The sequence below is a fragment of the Anarhichas minor genome, unplaced genomic scaffold (assembly GCF_050575085.1).
Source record: "Anarhichas minor isolate MPS153535 unplaced genomic scaffold, ASM5057508v1 ptg000007l, whole genome shotgun sequence".
Lineage (NCBI taxonomy): Eukaryota > Metazoa > Chordata > Actinopteri > Perciformes > Anarhichadidae > Anarhichas > Anarhichas minor.
This window is the reverse complement of record NW_027466453.1, coordinates 18,312,972-18,338,945: the sequence shown is the minus strand read 5'-3', so window position 1 is coordinate 18,338,945 and position 25,974 is coordinate 18,312,972. Positions and strand designations below refer to the sequence as shown.

Genomic DNA, 25,974 nt, shown 5'->3' with positions numbered 1-25,974 from the left:
GTAGCAAAGATAACTTGTCATACACAATTCATATTTCATGGTGTAATTGCTTACAATTAAGTCTTTTGTTTGCTGATACATCCACCCTGAGCCTCTAAGTGGGTCTGTTTCAAACCAGCACCGTCGGCAGTTCTAGTAGCTTGTTGTTGGTGAGATTGATGGTAAAGTTGGAAATGACTTGATATGATGTTGCAGTCTCAGTCTAGATATTGTGTGGTGTTGATGAACACTGGTGGGATCATTGCTGAGAGAGGTGAATGGTTCTAGGATGCCAGAATTCCCTGCTTAATGGGCCTTCATAGCACTCAGGAGCTGATAACTCAACTCTTACATGAATTTACTTATTGTCACATGGCTAATACACATCAAAAAGGTATTTGTGTTAATATGTAAAAGTAATTCTGGTCTGCGTATTGTAGAACTTGGCAAAGCTATTTCTAAGGAAATCGGAGCATGTACTATACAATCGCTCCTTTATTGACGAGCATACAACTAACCAGCATTGATTAGTTGTTTGGTATATGATAACTTGAAACAGTCTATTTCTATTAGATATGAAAAGAAACGCAATGAAAACGTTCCTTTAAAGTAAATAACTATTTTGTCCCTAAAATGGATACAGACTAATGTTACTGAAGGTAACAGGAATATTTTGCAAACAGTATTAGGCATGCAATAATAACTCTAACCTATTTTTCAATAACTATTAGAGTATCAAAGTATTGTATAATTACACTAAGTCTCCCACTAATGACATATTTTAATCTACTGTAATTTAGCACATTCCTCTAGCCTCTCAAACCCAAATAAAGTCTCTGATTAATGGCAAACTGAAATTAATAGCATGTCTCCCATCCTCCCTGGCGTGTTATCAGTGAGCAGAAGTTCCATACCTAAATACGTTGCATTTGAAGAAAACTGACCAGCCACAGTCAGAAAACCTGGTTGGAACATATGAATCATTGCAAGCTGTTAGTCACAGACCAGTCTGCTACTACCTTCACAAGGTTTGCACAAAAGGCTGAACAGCTTCTCTTGAAGGAGCAGTGTGTAGGATTTTGTTTGTCCAAAAGACCTTTTCTAAGGATCCTTGTGATAAGAACAAATTCCTAATGTTAAGTTACACTTGTCCTTTATGAAAAGCAGAAATCTGTCCCAACACGTTTTAGAAACTGTTATGTAAGGAAAACAATAACTGCATGTAGTGGCAATCAACATGAGCTGCCATGCATCTTCCAGAAGACCCACTGAATTATAACCAGTGTGGCACACTTTTCCCCCTCATGGATTGGCTGTTTGTTCCTGTGAAAAGTACAGCCCTGCATTATATTTCAATGTTTGAAATATAATGCAGATGTTTTATGTAATTGCTGTAAGATCCCGATTCTTCACACACCAAGACTATGGCTGTGCCCCTCTGTCTGACTGAATTAGGTTATTGTGCCGATTTAATTTCCAGAGGGAACCACCCGGGTGGTAAGAAACATCATTTGCTAATTAACAAGAATGTCTCCTGGCGTTTTCAAGAAAATGATAGTGCTCCCAGAGGCTTGTTCAAAGTTAAGTTCTGATAGAAAGCGTTGCTGTAAACAGTAGTAGCCTGCTTTTAACAAGTCCGACATGGATTGAATTGTCCAACAAGTGCAAAAGTAGAGAGAAAAGCAAAGTGATCCAAGTATGCTCTCAGTCAATAGCTGTTCTGTTTCAAACACTGCCGCCTGCCCTCCACGGTTCTGGTGCTTTAGATTCTCAGGTGATACAATCCTGGCTATTGGCTGTAACTACAAAATAGCTAATTTGTCATAAAATTGTGTTTGCATATACGAGTGTTGAAATGCAAGAGAGTTGTTGTTTTTAAACTTAAAACATCAATTCTTCTGGTTGAAGTATTTCAGGAATGTTCACATTCAAGTGTATTCGAATGAATTCCAATGCAAGGCTGTACTACTGAACGCATAAACAAATCAAAGACATGTTCTGCGTTGTTGTCTTTGGTTATTGTGCTAGTTTACTGCTATTGTGGTAGTGTACTTATCCACGAGAGACAAACCTCAGACTCTCCACAGAGTTTGACTAACTCCACAAGGCTGTAGTAGCTGCCAGTAGCTCCTCACAGGACGCTGATTGGTCTGTGCACTAACTTACCGGGTGCAAACGCATTACCTGAAGCCTGAAAAGAAGTGTTTTTGTATGATTTGTGATCCTACGATTCTTGCATCTAGAGATTCAGCTGCCATGCAAGGTAACATCAGTATAAAGCTGCAATAATGGAGTCAATGTGCGTGGGACAGAATGCGTGTGGATGTGAAGTTGTAGCCTGCTATTGTTGTTGTGTTAATGCGCTTGAACAACCTGTACAACATGAGCTGTTATATGAATAGTTGTTGTTTTTTCCTCTTTACTCGTGTTGCTGCTAAGAAGAACAGCTACATTGTCAGCCTGAAGCTTCATGTTAATAAATGATTACAGGAAGATGATTTTGCTGAGTTTAAAACCAAAAGCAAATGAATCAGGTCAGGTTATATAATCGTAACTATCAAGGTCAAATAAAGACAGTTATTAAAGATGGTTTTAATGTAGACGGTATAATGACACCTCACTTTATTACAGTTGTAGCACACTAAAACAGAAAGTCCCATAAACTAGTATATTATACAAAAGAGGTCCTTGTGGTCCATGTTGTAATGACACCATTGATGTGGTGTTGAGGGGGCAGCCAATAGAGCCAGCTAGTATTAGTTTAATCAAGTACTAAAAATGCTAAAGACAACATACCTCTGTAGTAAATAGTCTGTATATCTGTTTTTGGGATTGCATTTATCTTTTTTCATTTAATATTGGCACACTAGACTCTACCACCAGCCAAATGTTTGTTTCCTTTGTAGTGAATAAGGAAGAGGTAAGTCGGTTGAACAAACCAATTACAAAACCCTAAAAGCTATAGAAGTTTTACTGTCAGCTGGACAGTAAAACTACAAACGTTGTGCTACAGTAGCTCATTGCCAATAACTATTTTCTACACTTGGATGGTATATCTAATACATGGAATTAAGAAGTCTTGTAGAAACCTTGTATCATCATAAAAGGCAGTCATAGAGGTTTTCCACATTTAGAAAATGTTTCATGAACTTTGGGCTGTTCCAGACTGCACTGAAACTATTAAAAAAAACACCACAATGAAACTGAATCACTGGTTGAACTATAATTTCATACAATCCAATACAACAAAAATCTCATTTTAGTGACTCTGGCAACATGGGGGTTAAACTTTACTGCACAAACAATGACTGGAAAACATGTCAATGCTTAGTACATTTCCAGTAACTTTATGGAGGAGGTGAACTGTCAAATACAGAGGTTGTGAATATATTTAACAGGGCATCTCAAACCAAAGTAACTTTGTACTGTACATGAAGACGCATAACAAAATTCATTAGAACAATTAGTTAATCAGATGCATATTCTGATAATGAGCTAACAGTGATACAAATAATTGATAGTAAACTGTATTAGACCTGTGGTCATAGGCGCTTTCATTTTAAACATTTACAAAATATAACAATGCTGCTGTGTTCTCACTTCTGGATGTTGCAAAGCAAACAGATGTTGTACATATTATGTCTTTAACTGGCAGTTAGTATTACAGAGGAACTTGGTGTGTAAATATGTTGTTCTGTAGCTTAATAACAGTGATTTCAGTATCTTTGAGGAAAGAAGTCAAATATAAAAATTTGCATTCACAAAAGAAAAGCATTCAATGGCACTACACAGCATTGTTTGCATGAATACAAATCTCAGCTGAGTGAATAGTCAAGTTTGAATAGTGTGAACAACAGAATTCATACAACGGTGAAACACAAACAGTTGATTAACTTTGTGGCAGGACAGTTCCGTGCACTAGATCGATATATTTTGGAAAATAGTGCATACAGTTTGGTTGGACTGGAAGTCTGTGAGATTTGGACTTGAGAAGACACCTAGAGACACCTTTTTATACTGTACTAGCAGTTTTCACTTCCCACCACAGACTGTTCATATGCTTCCCACTTGTGTATCAGCTGCTCGAAATAGTCAACCGCATGAGTAAGACTTGCAGGCGGGCGTGAGCATCTTTTTACAGTGTGTTGCTTGGCTGGAAAATCCTTGGAAGTAATGAAACATTTTACCAGTTAACATTATTTATTAAAACAATTTGCCAAGTGCGTCATGAATGTCCTTTATTCAATGAGTTCTTTATATGGTGCTCTGAGATAAGAAGTGGAAACGGATCTGTTTAACAGCAGCAGGTAAATATGGCCATGTAGTAAGTTGTTTGTCAATCAGACAAAAAGCTGTTTATGTCTTTAGTTGATCCATTTATTTGAGTAGTAACAGACAAAAAAACCTTTACTTTGCTTCACAACATTTTTACATTCATCCTGACAGAAGTTCATTAACTGTTAACTTCCAACACTGGAGACGTCTACTGCTACTGTACCACTGGTTTCAGACTGTCCAGTCCACATACATTCTTTTATAAATGCTGAGTTTTAACTATGCTGTAAACTCTGAGCCTCCATCTTCACACTGAAAATGACTTTTGTTGTTGGTCTTAATGGATCACTAAGACCAATCACCGCTCTAATACTGGGGCTTCATCTACAGTATGTTCTAGGATAACCATGCTGGTACTGATGAGAGGCACTATTACACCAATACGACACTGGTTCAACACTCTGCTGCTACTTCTCCCATAAATATATGCATCAGTAGGATGTCTGTTGGCAGTGACTTGTTTGAATGCATTTGGAAGGTTTCCTTGAAAATGAGTTCAAAAAGTGACATTACATTAACAAAATCTAAATTAACTTTTGAATGATTTTTAGTCATTTAGGTCAACATTTTCACAGGATTCCTCCATTTTATTTTTTAGAAATACTGGATGATAAACTTAGTTTATGAATCTCTGGATGTACAGCATTTTGAAATCAAACTTTAATAACTTCATTTTCGTCTGTCTTTTTCTTAAACAAACACAATTCTTACTTTAGTCAGCGATAGTCATGGCCATCCAAAATGTATGTGACCAACTGATATTGCTGATGTTTTTAAGTTGGACTTTAAACATTTTTAATGACGATACACATGTAGGAAATGTTTTGAGGTTAAATGATTATTGAGAGCTTTAGGTCTCAATCATTCTTTGCTGAAAATCAAGTCTGACAAAGTCTAGTGCTGTGAGCTCTCAAAACATCAGTAATCCTCATATAACTGTTAGTGTTCTTCCTGATCAACCTGTTTGATCTACTGAGAACTATTTGATCTTCCTTTTTAAATAAGTAAACTATTTAACTAAATATTAAGAATTTGGGCTTGTTACTACTATTTAGGTATTTTTTTTTAACCATATCATCCATGGACACTGCACTTAATCCAACACCTAGCAGTAGAGCAGTGCCAGACATTTTGAGTATTAACAGCATCTATAAATTGTCCAGTAAAGAATTTCATTAATACCCAGTTAACCACAGGCCACTCAACCATGATTTGACAAATGAGGAAAGTTGTCTCATTAATCAATCCTGTATATTCCAAAACAACGACACAGGATTGGCAATTATGTTATGAGAAAAACGTATTTTCTCCTGTAGTCTGTTTGTTTTTGATGTTAAACAAATGCGTTTCTAATCCTTGTCGGCTGAAGTCTGTGTAGGGAGGACTTTCACCCAGGAAACCACTGTTCGTGTCCCGTGTTAAACCAAAAGTGAACGTTGACTTGTTTTAATTTATGTCCGTAACTTAAATAATGTGACAAATGTAGTCATTTTAAGCCAAACAAAGATGTTTTAGTAAACATAATCAAGTAGTTTTGTTTTTTTGTGTTTTGTTTTAATTTACAAAGTTAACCATGTGTTTAAAGCTGTAACATTGTCCAGGAGTAAATCTGTTTCCTTAGAAGAGAAAGCAGTTTAGATGTATGGGTACGCAATTTGGTAGGAGACTGAGTTACATTTACACAATGTTGATTTATTTGAAATGACATAATATACTTAAATGTTAAGGTCCATTAATATCTCAGTAACTACTGACAATAGCACTGTATGTGTCACGTGTCTGTTATAAGTGAGTTATGTAACTTTTGTGTTTTGTTTTAGCAGTTGGATTATATGAATATTGATGACAACATATTCATCACTGTGCCCTCCTGAGGAGCAGTGATTGATACCGAGTCCTGTTACAGTACACTTCACTTTTTACGTGGCATCTTTAATGCTGCCCATCACATGCACAACTGCACATACTATAGTCCATGCTGATTAATTCAACACTCAGCAGCTACTGTTTCAGCCGGATGCTTCGAAAGTCCCTCATACTGTCACTTCTGTCTTGCTGTTGGTTACAAAGTATGGTTGTGGAGGCATGTAGCGAGTGGTGTGCAGCTCCTTCTCTATGATGCAGAGTTTCTTTGGGCCATAGCTCTGTCGGAGTCCCAGCATGTCCCTGCTCTCCCAGGATCTTAGCACACCCAGGCTGGCAGCAGTGTTGGAGCTGTAGGACAGCGACTGGGAGCTGTGGCTTTTGGGGCTTTTATACTTGTGACCATTCTGCTTTGCAGACACCTGTCTGGGTGGGCTGTAAGGATTACTCGGCTCTGGCTCCATATCAACAGCTTCCATGGGAAGGCTTCCCTTGGTTGTCATCTCGATCACTTGCTGCCGGTTGCTGTAGAAGCTGTCATTAGCTTTCTCTGCTGCCAAATAAAATGAAACATGATATTTCTTTGCCATCTTACCTTCATTAGCCATTGCATTGTGTCCTTATCGTAGCGCTAGACAGGCAGATGAAAATAGACCTGAAGTTAAATTTTGTTGCTAGAAAAACAGAGTAGTCCAACCTCACATCAACACGCATCACAATAACTTGTTAAAATAGGGTTTTACTGTATGCAAAACACACTCTTATTTATATTTACATACATACTGTATATGTATAAATTTAATTTAATTTTTTATTTTAAAGCTGTATGTATTAAGCTGTATGTATAAAGCTGTTTTTTTAGTTGGTTTCACTTAAATCATTTGAGCACTGAAGAAATAACAATAGTTGTTTTCCATATCAATGTAGTAGTAGTTATACTATAAAAGTAAAACAAAAATAGAATTCTAACCTGCTATATTGTTAATGCAGTAACCCTCATTAAAATCATGTTTAGTTTCCTTTATAGTAATAATAGATAACGGTATTTGCATCTTTACAACAAGGATCTGCCCTTGATGTCTTGTCTTTGATGTTTTATGCAAGCTTATTTTGGGAGAATATTAACAGTAAATAAAAATATGAATTACGTCCTCCACCAACAAGTTAGGGCAGTCTAAGAGGCAAAACCCAGGGCATAGAAAGTCTGCTAAGCAGTGGCCGCACCGCTCATTAGCATGTCACGATGTAATGAGCTGACATGTTTCCCCTATCCCCAGTGGGAATTACACCCTTGGTGCACAGTAATGCAGTTTAGAATGCTAATAGTGTTTACTACATTGTGGAAGCTTAACAACCTATTACAGGAAGTCTGATCATGCTTAAATATATATTTTAACATTATGCCTTCCTGTCAGCCATAACATAAAATTACATTTGTGCCAATTATTATTGTCATAAACTTTCAATGTGATAATTGATAAACAATTGTATTGCTTTACGGTGCAACCCATGGGGGTCTTGGACCGTCAGGGCTGAGCGGATTACATACGTGTGCTGACATGTATGACATGCTATACGCCTCATGCCCCCATTGGATATTTGTTCTAGCGCCGACACTGGTGTTATTAAAGCAGTGGCAATGCCTCCCACTATCCCTGCAAGTAAGCTGTTGTGTTGTTACTGCAGTCAAACAGTATCTCCAGCTCAAGCTTGCTGGGTTTTGTCCAATCATATCGCAGCTCATTTGTAAACAGCCTCTCAGAGTCCTGGTTGTATTTGAGACCTTTTTGACGAGAATAGGTCATTGCTATTGGGTGAAAACAACATCTGATATAATTCCTGACTACTTAGTCGACTACTTAGTAGTTGATGACTACTAAACTGCAGCAGCAGAACTCAGTCCGGCTGAGGTGGTTTTCCAGCAGATCACTGTACACTACATCATGTCTTCTAGCATTGGTCTTGCCATAATCAGCTGCTGCAATTTGTTATAAAACCACTGCAGTGTGACTTTATACCTCCGATCAGGTTCAGACAATCTATGAAAACTGTTTACTTGAGCACTAATTGAACCTGAGCACACAAGCTCCAGCATTAGCCTTTTCTAACATTTCAGACTTCTTTTAAAATTGAAATATCCCTCAGGTAACCTTTAATGAGGTCTCTTCATCAGCAGCAAGCGGTGGCTGATCTCTAGGTCTTTCTTCATGGACCAGGAAAGAGATGCATTGATGAGCAGCTACTTCAGTAAAACCCACATCAGTGCTGGTAGATGAACACACCTGATCACCATATACAGTACTGTATAGCTGCATCTCATCACCACTCCCCAACTCGTTTGTGTTTTGATTGCTCCTGATTGTCTCCTGTCCCCAGTCTCATTAGCTAAGATTTGCTCTATTTTTATTTTCCCTAATGATCAATTTGTTTGACGGCACTTCAGCGGATTATCAGCGAGAAGCTTCGGCTGCTCGTGTGAATCACAAAGAGTGAGCTGTTTCATGTGATTGGACCTACTACACGCACACACTGAGCTGTCTTTCCATCCATCACAGCCAATTGATTAATCTATAAATAGACTCCCGTTTCACTGTGCTAAATATCATCAAATACAGATCCACAAATACCTTTTATTTCACACTTTGATTCTGCATATTTTTTTTTTTTTTTTCTCTGCTAAATTTTAAAACTTAAGCACCCAGGCAAAGATGAGTGTTTGCCAAAATAGAGGTCAGGAAATGTCAGGAAATGTAAAACTATTTGTTCTTTGAAATGCCACTGATTATTTTTGCAACAGAAATATGAAAAGCGGTCAATTACTTTAAATACGGCAAAATTTTTGTTTTTCATTTTATTAGATAAGTCAAATTGTAACCACTGAATAAATTCTTTGGGATTTAATATTACAAAGAACTCTAAATCTTGCCTTACTGTATGTGCTCCACTCCACTGTAACATATAGACGGTCAGCATCACCTGTTGGCTGTCATCAGTATTTTAATGTGAGCTCACATACACTTTTTTTCATTTTATGATTTGCAGGGTTGTATTTTTATTTACATCCGTAGACACTACAAACAGGCTTTTGAAAAATCATGTTGCATCATCTTGCTGTGTGATACTATTTTGGTATTTGAAGTTATTTCTTGATTCAAATGCTGTTTGTCCAGACACTGGCTACAGACTGTCTAAAATTAGCACATGAGAAGAAAAACAAACTTGCTTCTTTAAATACACTTACAGTTCCCCTCTCTGTTGGCATTGATGGACTATGGATTATCTGACAAAGAGGCTCATATTTAAAGAAAAATATCATTTTGAAGTACATGTCTAACAACACATGTTGTGTAAACAGGATTCAAGAAGTAGATATTAAATAAAAGGCTAAAGAACGGTCAAAGCCGCATTGTCTTACATCACAGTGAAGTGCACAAATAACTGCAGCTGTAGCAGAACATTTTAGCAATGGTTTTTTGGACTGTTGAGACGAGCAATGTTTGACTCAAAATTAACCACTTTTAATTTTACGTGTGTGCGTGTGTGCGTGTGCGTGTGTGTGTGTGTGTGTGTGTGCGTGAGATGTTACTTAATTAGATAAAAACCTTACCCACAGCCTTCAGCGTGGCGTACTTGTTGAGATCCTTGACGGGCTTCTGTTGTTCATAGGGGCTGGGAATCTGTCCCACAGCCGGGTAAAGCTGTGTTATAAAAGTCGATGCCTGAGCCATGTTGTTCATCTGGCTGCTATCTAAAGGAGGGAAAACACAAATTATTAATGCAAGAAATCCCTTGATTTCCCTTTAGGACTGGGCGATAATTCAATATGATTATTTATCATCTTTCAATGGAATCTTATTGTGATGAAATCATATAATGAGATATTTCGTGATACACAATAATAATAACGAGAACATATTTCTCAAAAATCTGATCATTTTGAACTAATGTTCCTACTAAAATGATTTTCAAGTACTTAATTCACACAGGAGTATACAAAATTAGGCTTTACCATGTGGTTATTTCATATAGACTATTTATTTATTTATTTATTAATCACAAAACATGCTACGTCGTGATATATATATATATATATATATATATATATATATATATATATATATATATATATATATATATATATATATATAATCATCAAGATATGAATTACTGATAAGGGGATGGATAGAAAAGATATTGGCCAAATGTCTCAGCCTTGATTCCCTTTATTGCTCAAGCAGTATGTTCAAATGTGTATACCATCTGCATTAGCTTATACAAGAGGTGATAATAAAAATACAATTATTCATTTAAAGTGGCTTGGTTTTCTCTAAGTGGTGCTTCCATGATCCCCAGATGTAAATCATCTTGATGGATGGATGTGAAATGTGAATATAGAATAATTGTTGCTGTAACTTGGTAGTGTCACTTTCCCTTAAGTATGCTTTTCTGGGTGCCCAGCTGGAAAGAGTCATGACTGCTCTTTGTGGAGCTGCACTAATCCTACAGTAGACATCTGGTAAATTAAGGGGTGCACAGCAAAGAGACTGGCCCCCTGCCTCCTGGCAAGGCAGAGCAAACAGATGTTCAGAGTGTCTTTTCTCTGGTTAGTTGAACGTACTAATTCACAGGCGGGAGTTTGAAGACACTGCTGTGTGTTCTATATATCAGATTAGAGATATCAACATGTTTAGGAGCCACTACTTGATGCATATAGTTTTGCTTATTCATTATTTACTTGCTGCTTTTCAGCTTGACCTCATACAAAGTCACAATTACAGTTATGTTTAAATGAGGTCGTGACTGAACACTTGGTCAAATTCACAAAAGAATTGCGCTGCTTTTGCGACCGCTAAACCTGTGCAGATAAGACAAACAGAAACCATGTAATTCTCAAAGCACCCGCAAAGGGTGAAATGCAACCCTCACTGTGCTGCACCTGTGCTATTTGCATGTATTTACATCAGATAATATGCTCACATTTGGCGCAAAATCGTCCCCTTTCTATGCAAATTAGCCTCATTGCCAAAAGAGTCCAATTCAGAAAGATCAGCGCTAATAGCCACATGCAGTTAGAGTGAAGTTATTGACGACTTCAGAGAGTTGGTAGTAACTAAAGCTTATTTATAAGGGCTGTCCGCTCAAACTCATTTATTGTGGGATGCAGTGACAGGATGCAGTGACAGTTGTGACATGAAAAATAAATAAATAAAGCTCCCCAACATGTCATTTTGGCACATGCATAAGAGAAAAACTAAATTTAAAGAAGTAATGCTACTGTAAGTATTCAATAGCTTAAAAAATGTCTGAAACGCCACAACAAACTCTTAAAATTAGAGAATGTAATAAATATTTTCCTCATTAATTATGTATTTATTCACCCGTCAATATGCGCACATAGAAAGGAGTCGGAGTCCGGTCCATATGGCCCGAATCGACAGGCTTCTGGCTCAATGCAATGGCCTCAAGCGCATTTATACTTTGCCACTTCCAAATTGTCCTTAGCTGCCAAACTTTATGGGTGTGTTTACGCTGTAATATCATTAGGGCAATATCTCTGCTGAATGGGACCTTGAGACGGGGCAGATAGCAGTTGCAAATGATGTTTGTGTTATTTGTTATGATGCAATTGGTTTATTCTAAAGGTAACCTAGCTCAGAGGAGTTTCCAGTATTTATTCACTGAGTCTGGCACCAATAACTTGAATATGAACATAAAAATATGTCCATCAACTCATCACTGCTGTTGTTAATGGTTAATGTTTATAAACTTTAAATTGTGGGGTGTCCACTAGTCCTTGGGCTAGAATGTGTCTGATAAAAACAGATCATTAATAACGAAAATAGGTTAATTAGGCTCTTATTCCCCGCTGGTCAGCAAGAAACTTTATCACTGTGCTAATTAATTTTGGAAAGTCTCAAACTGTGAATGCTGTCTACTGAAATGATGCAGAGGACAGCTTTGACTATTCTTTCCTTCCACCACACCTCAACAACGGGGTGGTGTCCTCAGATTTTGAGGTTATTGGAGGTACCACTGTGTTCTCCTTGTGATGAGGCTGTCTCATTACAAGCTCCTGTATTATCCTGTTTTATTGAAAGCCTTATTAAATCTAGTCGTTGAGAAAGACAACACAGCACCCTCATTAAATCTTTGACAAATGCTTTACCAACAAAAGTAACCAAATTCTCAAAGTGTAGCCGGCTGTCTCTGCATCAAATCTGTTGCCTTGTCGGGTTCCTTTCAGGGCTTGTTGACCTGTTTCAGTTTCATATAGTTCCTGGTAATTGGGCCATGCACTCATGCTCTCATTCAATGTGATCTTGTTTAAGCTAAAAGTTAAATTAGATTATCTGCGTCCATAGAATACAGTGAATGTACTTCACTTGTAATCTATAATACATGATTAATACTGTTTTTAGGAAACAATAAAACATAAAGATCAATTTAGTTTTCTTACAGATGAGCTCAACAATGACCATTGTGCTGATCTGATAGTCACGGTCAGGGTTTCCCCTTAAAGGTAGAAGCCCACCGAAGGTAAATAATTTCAATAGGTTTCGATGTACACTGAATCATTTGGCCAATTTATTATATATCTATTTTATTGTCATCCAATTACGTTTTGAGGGTCTCTGAATGTCTCTGGTAGCTCAGACTTCCTCTATATGTAGATTTCATTGTTTATAAATAGGGAGAGTGCTTTTTGTGAATATTTGGTGCAACTTTGTTATTTTCAGGATACCAAACGTGGTTTAAACTGAGGTGCTGGTGTATGTATACTTGTTTTTCTCCCTCTTTAATGTTTCTTTGACTTTGTGCTGCTGACTGAGTGTCATTTGAGCTTCTGTTTGAGTGCTGTTGTCAAAGTCACAGCTTTAATGTCAGCTGCTGGAAAGAAGTAGGCCACTTCTGGAGACTTGTAAGGTTAAAGACTCCATGGTTGTTGCGGGAAATAAGCGCGTTAACACTCTAGACAGACGCCACCCTGGAACTCATAAAAGATTTAAGAGAGTATTTTGGGAGCTGTATGCCCTGAAATAAATGGTGCAAGGAGAAGGGCGCTCTTATTTACAGGCAGCCTACTTTCAAGTTGGCGAGGAAAATATTATCATTATAAATGTTATCTCTGAGTCCATATCTTTGATCTTCTAATTCTTTCAAATTGGTGGTGATTTTCTAAATGTACCCATATTAGTCTATTATGGAGTAGTAAAGACTTATACACATATTTCTTTACTCATGTCCAACATTAAATTAGGGTACAAATAACAGTTGCACCCATAAAATTCAGAACTATTTAAAAACTATTAAATATACATTAAATAAGTGGTCAATATGGTGAAAGTTGAAGCTAACAAGCCACTCACTTTTCTCATTTCACAAACTAACAGAGTGAAACAATTTATATATCCATCCACTTTTTGTAAGCTCTCTCCATTGTCATTTTCTAATTATCTCCGTAAATATTTAGTATATGGCAGGTAGAAAATCAAACCTACATTTGGTATCAATTTCTCAGCTGCTGTCAGAGGTAATGCTGCTGAGATACATTTCTATCTGGCAGTGGGGAAATGGACTGTCATGCACCAGTGGAGTGCTGGCAGTGAGCGGAGACTTTGTTCTCTCTGGCTGACTGCCTGGAGTAAAAAGAGGCCACACTTCACAATTGCCCCATGTGCGCACATGGCCAGCAGGACATGAACATGATAGTACTGGTAGCCAAAGAAGCCCAGCTCGCAAAGTCTGCATTACTGGTGTCTTGAGGAGAATGACAGGTCATAGCCCATTCTAACAGGTTTTTGTTATCTCTGACAGGCAATATGAGGAACAGGGGCACCCTTTGGAGCAATTCAATCACTGATTTGCAGCGCTATCCGTAATAAACTGACTATTATAGCTGGGACATTCTCATACCTGCCTCTAGAAAGCACAGCTGGAGAGGGCAAGTACACTGATCCATGTGGCAAAATATATCACCTCACCTCTTGTAACCTTGTAAGAATAGCTGTCAAGAAAACAACAGTCATCCCTGTGTGGCTGCCAGCACTATTACACAGAATCTCTCCCTTATATCCCTGTAAGATAGTCACTGTGCAATTGCTCTCACTGTCCAACGTCACCAAACTAACGTAGAGCTACATTATTTTCTTCAATGAATTAGATAGTTAATATTCAACTTGAATGAAACATACGTTTTAACATTTATACTCCAAAAGGGCTTGTCTGAGGCGCACGTCTTGGCTTCAGCGTTTATTTAGGCGTCAACAATACAATAGTAAATGTGAGGTTGATGCCCAGTAAAAAGCCACAAAATAACTAATTCTGACCACAGAGCAGTGACTGAGCTGCTGCAATGGGTGTGTGTCAGACAGGCAATAAAAGGTGATTTAATAAGAAAGGGTTTTTGAGTGTGCAGCCATAAAGCAACACCTAAAATATTATGCAGCACAGAGATTCACACACGCATGCGCACACTCACTCATGCACACACACGACCGATCTCATTACTGATAAAGATAATAATAATAATCTTGAAAAAATACTTCAGATGAGATGACAGACTTGAGTAAAAATATATGTATAATGATCGTCAGGCACACCTATAGTTCCTGACTCAAAGAAAGTAGCAGCTGGGGTGAGACAACTGCACATTTTCCAAAGCAATTCTTTTTTCTTTCTTTTTTATAGAAGTGGCATAACCTTTAAATAGGTGTAGTCACTGCACTTGTTTCACAGTGGCTGACATCATTGATCATTTTCTTTTAATTTACTGTACTCCAGGGACCAGCAGGAAAAATGTTTTTTTTTTAAATCAGGACACAAGTTCCTCAGTGTTTTCACCAACAGTTTGTGTAATGTTAGATAGGTAGATACAAACTCCTACCCCTTTGTTGGGGTTCAGACTATACAGGCAGAATAACCTACTATAACACTGTATAGTATACTAAGGAAAGCATATCTCTCACTCCTAACGTGTTGGCTGGTTTGTAATAAACCGATAATTATTCTGTGAGAAGGCAAGGTAAGACAGAAAGCGCTCTGATTTTAGAATGATTAATTATTATCATGTCACTGCTGACAACTCACCTCAGCTGTTTTTACGGAGTAAAAAAAAGAATTAAGCTCAGTTAAAAACAAAAATCTAGACATCTCGTGAAATAGAATACCTCTTAAATATCTGAGGTTATTTATGTTTGATGTTGAATTGCATTTGTCACTTCAGTGATATTTATAGTAAATGAGATGGGATAGTAAAATGGGATTTCAAAGTTGACATAAAGCACAGCGGCCTTGTAGCAGCCATGTTAAAAGATCTCCTTTAGGTTTAAGTTAAACAGCACATGCAGAAAGCTGTCTGTGTTTGACTACATAACCTTTTAGTAACCAAATAATATACATTCCCTGGATTGCTACTATTTTGGCAGTCACTCATCAAGAATATAAATAGTTTGAGGGCAATTCAGTGTTTTAGATAATTGAATTTAATTGTAATTTCGTGAGGTGTGACAGAGGTAATTGCCCGCGGTCATCTTCCATGTCTGCCAAGAACGGGAAGGTTTTCATTACAACCGCAAATTACACCAGGTGTTTTGCCTAATTGGCAAACCTTCCAAACTAATCGGTGAAATCACCCACTGTACTCTTCTGCTGTAATGAGAACACGCTCACTTCTGGCCTTCCATAGCACAAGAATAATCACTGATATTGATTTGCATCTGCCTCAAGTAAAACGTCTTGAGAAGCATCTAAGCAAAATCGGTACATCACTTGATTAATTTTGTATTGTTATACTGTCACTGAAGCATTAAGTCATAACCTGGCTTGATTCATTATTGTATTGATTCATTGGCTTCTAACTTCTAGTGTTAAGGATGTGAGGTGTATTTCTTTTACTATACACTTCATTGGAAAATCAGTATCAGGAGAGTTTGTACTCAGTTGAGCCAAAGAATTTAGCATTTCCTTTTTTTAAAGCCAATTACTTAGCTAGAGCAAGTGTTTATAAATGAAGAATACAACTGTAAAAATGCTGCTTGACTGTCTTTAAAACCTTTTTTATGTGAGATGCCATTTGCCATAATTACTCGCGGGGGGGGGGGGGGGGGGGCTGGCTGGCCATTAAGCAGGGCACATTTCTATATGTGTTGATGAACTAGAGAACAAGAGTGTGATTTAATGTGTGAGGCGGTTGCATACTATAAGTATTGGCTAAGAAGCAGAGCTCTAGGTTGTCGGTGGTAATTATTGTATTTGTTAAATGATTGCTGATGGCATGACTAATTGCTTCACCAGCCCGCAGGATTGTTGAGGGACCTTTTTTTCCTTCCACCACTTCATCTATTTCAGGACGGGCATGCAAATAAACAGTGATCACAATTTCAGTTTTATATTTGTTTAAAATATAATCGCTTCGCTTAGTTTATGAGTATCTATTGACAATGGTTGTGGTGGTGTAACTTCGGTCAGCAAAAGCAGATGGCGGCAGCAGCATTAGTAAATATATGCAACCCAGTGTTTAAACAAACTGCTCCGTCATGTGAACATATACCGTATGTAGGTGTATAGCTCGAGGATGTGTGCTACTGATGTCACAGTACTTACGGAGACTGTTAACTGTGACTCTGGTCTGTATGTTCTCATAGTGCTGGCCAAATCCAATGTCGTCCATATGTTCCGAGGCAGGATGGCGGATAACATGTGCAAGAGCTCTGGAAAGATAAAGAACAATCTCAGACAACACATTTTTCAGTAAATAACAAGTGCAGATTCTTTGCAGGCCAGCAGTGCACCCCGGCTTTCACAGTTCTCCTAAATCACAAAGTAAAATGATTGTCTGAGTTCTCCGAAATAAGCCATATCCAAAAACATTTTTTTAGCCATATAAGTTTACAGAGGTTATATACTTTGTTCAGGTTGAGGAACGGTTATGGTAAACAGGAGGCAGGAACACAAACTGCTGGCTCAGAAAGTCACCAGAAGGGGTTAAAATTTAAGCAGCAGAGGCTGAGATATTCTGACCTTTAGTCCTTTGCAGTGTTGGAAATTAGATTTTTCTTTTTGAGTAGAGACGTAGCCTAATTTTACGTTTCGCAACTGCAACAATTAATCGTTTGTTAAATGCCACCTTTGTTTACCCACCAATGGGGCTGGTATCCAATGGATCCTACATTTCCCATCATGCAACTCAATAGCGTCTTTCTTAAGACCCTCTCTGCCGACTTCATGCTTCACATCTCAACTTCTTAACGCTGGTTTTCTGTTTAAAAAAGTCTGGGCATAATTAATGAAGAGTTTCTGATACCAGAGGGGTTGCTAGTGGCTATTGGTAAGAATGTGACAGCGATGGCAGTTGGACAACTGAACAAGCGATGGTATTCAGATGAGGTTTGCCATCAAGTCAGCTGAGCCATCCAATGTAGTTTAACCTGAGCAGATGCAATGTAGATAAGGCTGGGTCATGCCGCCGAGTATCTGCTCTTTGTTTGGGAGCTTGTAGGATCTAAAGGCAGCTTAGTTGGGTTAGGGTGTCGCCAGTCAGAAGGTTCAGTAGATTTAAGACGGCACAGCCTGATTCCCACTGCAGGGCCCAATGATAGGTCAAAGCATCATTAAACATGAATACTGGGCTTCCATAGGAACGCTCACCCAACATTTGGCACATTTTACATTTAGTGTTGGGTGTGGTTGGGGGTGAGTAAAAGTGTGCTCGGTCGCATCTTTAGTTACACTCCCCCAACAGTCTCAATTATACACTAATAATCCACCATTGTTCCGAATATAGCAGTATTCCAAATTTGATACGGGTATATTCTGTTTGGATATTCCGCATGTTGCACTTTCCGATTAAGATGTGTGATATGCCGATATTAGCATTTTAGGAGCATTCTTTGGACATTACATTAGTCATTTAGCAGACGCTTTTATCCAAAGCGACTTACAATTCAGATTCTATCACATTTCTATACCGTAGAACATCTACGGGAGAAATTCTTGGGGTTAAGTGTCTTGCTCAAGGACACATCGACATGCGATTAGCGGAGCCGGAACCAGGGATCGAACCACCGATCCTCTGACATGTATACAGCGCATTCGGAATGTGCCTCTCAATTGGGGTTTTTACTTCAGTTTGTGACGCATGGCATCTTACCTGTTTACAGTCAGCTCTGTGCGTTGTCAGAAAGAAAAACACACCTACTTTTAAGCATGATGAAAGACTTGGTTTTCAACAGGTTTTTGGATACTGTAACGCCGACCTTTTCAAGAAGGTGGGTGAAGGAGTGAAAGAGAAAGGGCTGTATTCCCATTGTCAAACATGCATGTAAACAGGAATATTAGTGGAATATTCATTTTCATTAGCTATGTAAACAGCTTAGTAGGAATATTGTCTTTTTCGGAATAAGGGCAAAACACGGAATATTGTATATATGCAAAAGTAATTGGTGATGTCAGAGTATACCGAAGCTAACCCAGGGTACACTTCTATAGTGGACTGCAGAAAGGTGAGAACTTTAACCACTGGGAGTCAGCCAAAACAATGCTTTCAACTGGTCTTAAAGGAGCAATATACGACATTCAGAGCATTGATGGAGCAGCAAACAAGTATTCGCTATGTAGAGATATAGTGGAGTAATGTCTACCTGAGCAGAGTAAGAAGTCACTCTCCCTCTGTGTGTTGTAATTCTAGCTTCTCCTTACTATGTTGACATAGCCGGGCCGCCTGCGCATGCTTTTAGTTCATGTTCATGCACGTGATTGTGCCCCATGCTGGTTAGCTCACAGCCGCTGCTCTGCACTGCGCTCATGCAGCGGTTACAGTTGATAACGACATTCCAACCGACCGCGTCGTAGTGGAAGGTAGCACCCACCCTCCAGTTCCCCCTCAGGTAAACACCGTTAGCTCTGTCGGCATGTTTGCCGTAGTTTGTACTGTCAGCAGCATCCGCTTCTAGTCGCCGGCTAAGATATCGTCATGTTGAGAGCCGTTATGAGACAATCAAAATGCTTCCAATCTCACCTTGCACTTTTAAGCTTTTCTTTCAAGTCACAGAGAAACCGCTGGGGCAAGTCATGTTTTTATTATCGTATGTCACCTGGATTGCAATTTTGTAAAATATATCAAAAACTCTTTAGGAGCTCACTATGTTCAGTTCCTGTTCACTTCAAAAGCATTTGTAGCTTATAAGATCAGTCCCGTCCAGGTAATAAACTTTTTCAAGTAACATCATCTAAAAAAACTCTACACTCCTTCGAATTCCACCTCATCTAAATGACAGTGCACAAGTCAACTGGTTATGGCGCAGTGTCTTAAACATGCATTTGTTGCATGCAAAAGATGGAAACTATAGCCTGGACTGCTACAGACTACTCTTTAACAGGACAACAATGAACAGTGTTTCCTCAGTGCAGACATTTTCTAGCAGTCTCTTGAGTAGACTGCAAGAGAAAGATTGAGTGTGTGTATATTTGTACAAACTATCTGCAAGTGTTTGATGCTCACAGCCAATCAACATTTTTACACGTAATAAAAACACAAAAGTCAGCACACATGCCTTTATAACAAACTGTAGCTGCACGTTTTGCAAATAATCAACAATACATTACATAATTGGATTTGCAAAAAAATATGTTTTTACCAAAACTGTACAACATTACAGCTGCCCTTGTGCTGGGTGTCAATTGAAACGTACAAAAAAATAATAAACATATTTATTGACAAACCCAAACTAGATTTAGTATTTATTTTAGTGTTAACCATCCTTTACTTTCTGAGTTATAGTTGGACAAAAAAAACTGCTTTAACTAGAGCAGGCACAACTGTACCATTATAAATTAGAGGCCAAGGACAATGTAATACATATCAAAAACACGCTTTTGTCAGTAACGCTGTCAACATTGTGCTTATGACTTACTGGCTGAGAGACATAAAACTGATTTAAATTGATGTTGAGCTGAACTGCAGAAGGCTGCAACAGCTGAATCCATTTTTCTAAAATCCCAGGTGGATATGACTTTTAGTGGGTTACACGGTTTTATTTACAAAACTACTTGTTGCACGCATAAGCGAGTTAATACATGGTAGGGCCCAGTAACGCATAACAGATCAGGTCTAAGATGTTTTCACAGATCAAATCAGCGCAATGACGGGACAAATAACGAACATTGTGGATGACCTACCTTGACATATTTTCTCGGTGCGGACGGTGCGTCTTTTCCAAACCTAGCTTGGTGAAAATTCCTATCAGTGCCATTATGGCCACGACCCCGCATATCACGTACACAATGAGGTTAGTTTTATCCTTCGTGGCGTCCAGCGACACGTCCACTTTCGGCGGGGGTCTTCCTGTCATCATCCACGGCGGGGTGTCGTAGTTCTTACAGTTGGTCTGGTCCAGTCGGGAGCTTTTAAACTCGCAGCAGAACCTGAAGCCACAGGTGCCGCAGCAGTACAGGTAGCTGCCCGTCCTACACACGAACGGCGGATCCCACTGGCCCATCACGTCGTAGTAGCCGCGGCACTTGTCCTCCACATGCGGGCTCTCCGTGACCCCGCTCTCCCCTTCCTTTGAGTCGTTAAACTCTGTCACCAGCATGAAGTCGTCGACGGTTTGACCCGGCTCGCCCTCCGCGTTGCACACCATCATTTTCACTAGAAAGTACCCGAGCAACAGCTCAGTGCCCCGCATCGCTGCTCACTTTGTACCCCGCTCTTGACGCCCTGAGAAGCCCTCACAAGCTCGGACGCATCTTCCGAAGAGACGAGACACTGCCATGCGTAAATGTATTTAGGCTGATTCCAACTTCCATGCGTAAAAGCACAGTGCGCTCCTGTTCTCTGATCTCCTTGGGGGGGGGGGGGGGGGGGGGAACGGTTATTGTGCAAATGTGTAGGTTGGGCTTTTTCTAAAGGACCGTCTACTGTAGTAAATAATTGGAGAGGGGTAGCATCACTGAAGAGGTGCGTGCACCTGTCTGTACTGGAGGGTATCAGACACCTCTGAGGCTGCTTCTCTCTACAGAGTCGGTCACAGATACACACGCACACAGAGAGAGATAGAAAGAGAGAGAGACTATTAGAGAAAGACGATGCAAAGCAGAAGAGACCCCAATGAGTGAGTGAATCAGGGGGAGAGAGACTTGAGAGGTAGCTTTGGGCAATGGATCTATTACAAGACCGCTTTTATTGTGTCTTACAATTTAATCATCATTGATCCAAAACACCCCAATAACAAAATTCAAAACACAGCATTTACATGAGTAGAGAAATATACAAAACACAAAAGTGACTTTGCCCATCTGTTTGAATAGGTCTGTAATTAATGTGCTTAAGAGTTACTGACTGAGTTTTGTCTGTAGATTCATTAATTGCAGAATGGCACACATGGGTAACAAGGCATTGATCTGCTCTCCTACATCTTTCAGAATATTCTGTGTGTTTGGACACCTGTTTGGTTTGAGAAAAGTGATGATGATATCTGAACGTCCATCTTTGGTTCATAGAAATAAAGGATCACAACAGCTCTTTGCCACATTATAATTCTTGGTTTTAAGATGACCATCCTTTCTGATGACGTTTCTTTCCCCCTGCTCTTTCATCTTGCAGCAACACTTTGGTTCTTGATCAATGAGTAAGAAATTAGGAAGGATAGGGATTTTACATTTATTGCAATGGCATCATATCTTATCTGTTTCTAACAAAACGAGGAACAGATATCACTTACATGTTCTAGAAGTCAATATAATGAGAATATGCTGAAGTATAACAGTATTAATTGAAGCGTTAGCCCTTCTAGCCTCTGTTATTATCACCTCTCCCACACAATATGATGTACAATATGACAAGTGATATCTAAGCAAACTCCCATCAAGGATACAGTTCTGTAGAGGATTCATCTTTGCAATAGAAGGATCTAATCAAATACATAGAACAGAACATAAGCACAAAAGGATAAAATAATGATACTATGTGCACACAAGGTATGACAATTCATTATAGCCACTGCATGGCGTTCAAAAACCTGTGTTAGTCGAGCTTAATTTAAATGAACTCTCAACCTGGTTTATACATGACTCATACACCAACCGGTGCACTACTCACAGGCCTTGAATCTTGTTGTTTTAGAAATAAAAATAAGCCCTGAATATTATTACAGCGAGTAAGAATTATTGATGTAATCATTATGCTCTGGATCAGTTTGATTAACCTTACAGTTGTCTTGTCAAATTGACTAATCATATGCAGAGCACTTTATTCCAATGTTCATTTCATCAGACCGTGCATGTTTCAACCATGCACCTTCAGCTATTAATTACTGACCGTTTACAAACAGTAACAGATGATGAAGGGGCCTTGACAAGCACGGATCTAGCTATTTATTTTTAGAGAAACCTTTTTATCTAAAATTAGGATTAGTGGAAGGAGGCTCACCATCTGCCACTTGAGAAATCTTGCTCTTTTTTTTTTTTTTTTTTTTTTTTTTTTGTTTGATGTTGAATCGTCTTGGCCATGGGAGGCTACTGTTATTTACAATCGTCAGGGGAGGTTTTGCTTGTCTTTTCTTTGTGCTTCTTTAAAGTTCACTATAAATAATTTGCAAAACTTTCAAAGAAGAAACTTCAGAGTTCCTGTTAAAGTCAAAACAATACAGCTTAGGACCAGATCAAATCCAGGTGATGACATTTCATTTCAATGTTCAATTGTAAAAAAAATAGTCAATAGCTGCCAAATGCAACAAACACATTATAGTTTGGTTGCTGTTTATGTCCTCCACCAGTTGGTATTCTAGCTGTGGTGTTGCTCAGTGTCATTGACACCCTCTGAAACATTGTTGATGAGTCACTGTGTTCATGAATCATACAGTGAAGTTAACAAAACCTTTATTCTTTACAGCTTTATCATGTAGATAGTGTTTTCACACCTTACACAAAAACGGCAAAAGAACACTTGAAAAGTTGTCCCAAATATGTTTTATCTTATTTTCAACTCCGCCTTGAATATAATCCAAGATTTAGGCCTACTATATGAATAAAATCTAATGCGAGCATGCTTATGCAGAGCCTTAATTGGTTATATTTTTGTCCTGAAAAGGTCTCTTTCGTTATTACTGTTGTTTTTGTGCATGAGCCACCAAGATTTCAGATTTCACAATATATCTAAGTAATGAAAAAAATACAAAAATGAGATGATGCACAGTTCAACTTACAGCAGTAAGTTGTGTGTTGGAGTCTTGTTTTTGAAAGCGGAACAGGTGACGTATATCCACAGGACAACTCTGAGACTACAGTAATCGCATGTGCAAGCATGAATTTCAACAGTTTGTGCTTCTGGGCTACTGCATAACTCTCACTGAAAATTGAGTGGCACAAGTGAATCCGCACTGTGTGGATTTTGAATGTAATCCCCCTCTGTTAAAACTTGAGCAATGTAAATGACCTGTACTTGTATAGCGCTTTTCTAGTTATCCGACGACGCAAAGCACTTTAACATTAAATATTATATAAATGATTTTGTAATTTGGGGTTCAGTATCTTGCCCAAGGACTCTTTGACATGTAGACTGCAGGGGGAAACCACCAACCTTCTGATTAGTGGATGGCGCTCTACCTCCCCAGCCACAGGGCCACATTTAAGTACATAGATACAGTATATACATTTGTTTAAGATCGCTAAAGATTAAGCATATTCTCTTGTGTTGTATTCTTAAAGCAGGTGGTGGTGAAGCTCCTTGATTATACTTTCAGTTATATATGGAGTCAAATATCTGGTCAATTAGATTATGGTACAGTGAAAACTGTAAAAGAAATGCACGGTGAATCAAATCAACGTTTACACCCAGTGTCAACATCAATGTCACAATATACTAAAGTGGTTTTGATGCTGCCTCTTAAAAATGGAAATAGCTGCATATTCATACTTAACTTAAACTTTTCTGTGACAGGTTTTGTTCCACTCTTGAATATCTCCTGATAGATCTGTTCTGTGTCTCCTTGTGTTCTTTTTATAAGTCCAGTCTAGTCAAATACTCATTTGAGCTCTATATTTATCCGTTCTTTTTAAGCAACTGCTTCTTCATGTTTTGAACAGGTTGAAGGGAATCGTATTTCAAAAGTGTGCAGAGTAAAAATCCACATTTGCTTCCTTCAATACACAGTCCTGCTATTCAAGAAATACAGTTATTACGTTTCTCTGTACAGCATTGTGAGGTTTTTAAAGAAAAATCGAAGTAATAATAAAATAAGTAAAACCTCTTCCATCCAATTTTTAGATAACCACCCACATTAATCCTTTAATCTGCGAATATTTCTCCTGGGAAGTCTTTGTGTTGGCCGACTGACCTTTCCCATTCTGAAACATCAACGGTCATTGCTGAATCATGCTGTTTTATCCCAGGTTTTTAGGAGGACACTTCATGTCAAGTGCTGTTGAGTTATATAAGCTACTTTGCCTTCATTTGTCATCATTTTCTTCATCAGATGAAGTATTGCTGTTTCCTAAATCTGTGACGAATTTGATATTTCAGTCATTTTCCGGTGAAAACGACCCATATTTGATGTTTTGCAAGATAATTGTTTGCAGATAAATACATTTTTTTATGAAAAAGGATGTGAAATCAGTATAAAGCATAAGTGTCATTCAGTCTTTATTCATGTGACCCCAGTGTTACGGAGTTATTCATGCCAGCGTGGCTTGGAAGCTTTCTGCTTCAAAGTGAGACACACAAACAGACTAACCTAATTTGACTTTCTCAACTGTAGTTTCTTTTCTTTTCCATATTCTCTTGATACTGTATGAACTGCTTATTGTTCTAATATGAGACATGAGGGGGGGGGGGGCATAGCGGGAGATAGATGCTATTATGAATAAAGATGCAGAATACTTTGTTGTCAAGCCAGACAAAAGGTATCCTCTTGCACAGGACTGATTGAAACCAGTAGGGTTGATTCTATCAACTTGATCACATTACTGAAGTCTGCAACCAGCAGAGACTCCAGACTCTGCCCAGCCAAGATCATCTGTAAAACTACACTGTGTTGTACGGATTAAACAAACAAGATATAATATGTTAATTAGTTAGCTGTAGAAGTGCTTGATGGAGAATGTTGTTACTTTCGGGCAGAGCCAGGCTAGCCGTTTCCTCCCGTTTCCACTCTTTATGCTAAGCTGAGTTAACCGACTGCTGGCTTATCAATCTTCTTACGCAACTCTTGGCAAGAAAGTGAACTTGCCTAACGACTCACGTGACTAGCAAGTGACAAATAAGTCTCGTTGCTAGCGACTCACGTGGGTCACGTGACTAATAACACTAACGACTCAAGTGACTAACGACTCAAGTGACTAACGACTCGAGTCGACAAAATGTCACCGTTTACTTTTAGTTTGGCACGGGACATGAACAGCGGTCTAAAGTCTTGTTTGTTTGACCCATCCACCTTCCTACCTTCCTGCCAACCCTGCATCCGTCTATGTTGCACTTTATACTACGTCAGTTGCGCTGAGCATGTAATAACGACGTGGGTGTGTTTACGTTGGAGTTAGTTAAAAGCCCAATGCGTCGCATACACACTAAAGGGTGCCTCCATCATGGTGTCACACATCGAGGAGCACTGACCAAGCTGCGGTATTTGATACATTGGAAGTGAGAACAAGTTGGACAGAACGCCAAACCACTGTATGAGCTATAAGGGGTTTGTTATACCTCCAAACCTTTAAAACCAGACCATCGGTCACCATTTGACCGATTACATAAATGTTGGATGACAGTAAAGGGTTGGCTTGTACGATAGAGTGACGTACTTTTCC

The 25,974-nt window shown here is 38.7% G+C and overlaps 1 protein-coding gene across 1 annotated transcript; it reads right to left on the bottom strand.

The window, feature by feature from the left end:
* Window positions 1-6,347: 6,347 nt before the first annotated feature.
* shisa9b (shisa family member 9b) lies at window positions 6,348-20,861 on the bottom strand. Its single transcript, XM_076081338.1, has 4 exons — window positions 20,353-20,861; window positions 16,780-16,886; window positions 9,785-9,925; window positions 6,348-6,730 (listed from the first exon to the last, which is right to left on the bottom strand). Exons 1-4 carry the CDS (start codon window positions 20,859-20,861, stop codon window positions 6,348-6,350), a joined length of 1,140 nt encoding a protein of 379 aa, XP_075937453.1.
* Window positions 20,862-25,974: the final 5,113 nt, after the last annotated feature.

What these genes read in the sequence shown, in the direction of transcription:
- shisa9b (XM_076081338.1), bottom strand. Translation starts at nt 20,861, where the DNA reads ATGCGGGGCACTGAGCTGTTGCTCGGGTACTTTCTAGTGAAAATGATG. An exon ending in CACCGAGAAAATATGTCAAG is followed by an intron (nt 16,887 to 20,352) that starts GTAGGTCATCCA and finishes TTATCTTTCCAG; the next exon opens with AGCTCTTGCACATGTTATCC. An exon ending in AGTCACAGTTAACAGTCTCC is followed by an intron (nt 9,926 to 16,779) that starts GTAAGTACTGTG and finishes TCCCTCCTTTAG; the next exon opens with ATAGCAGCCAGATGAACAAC.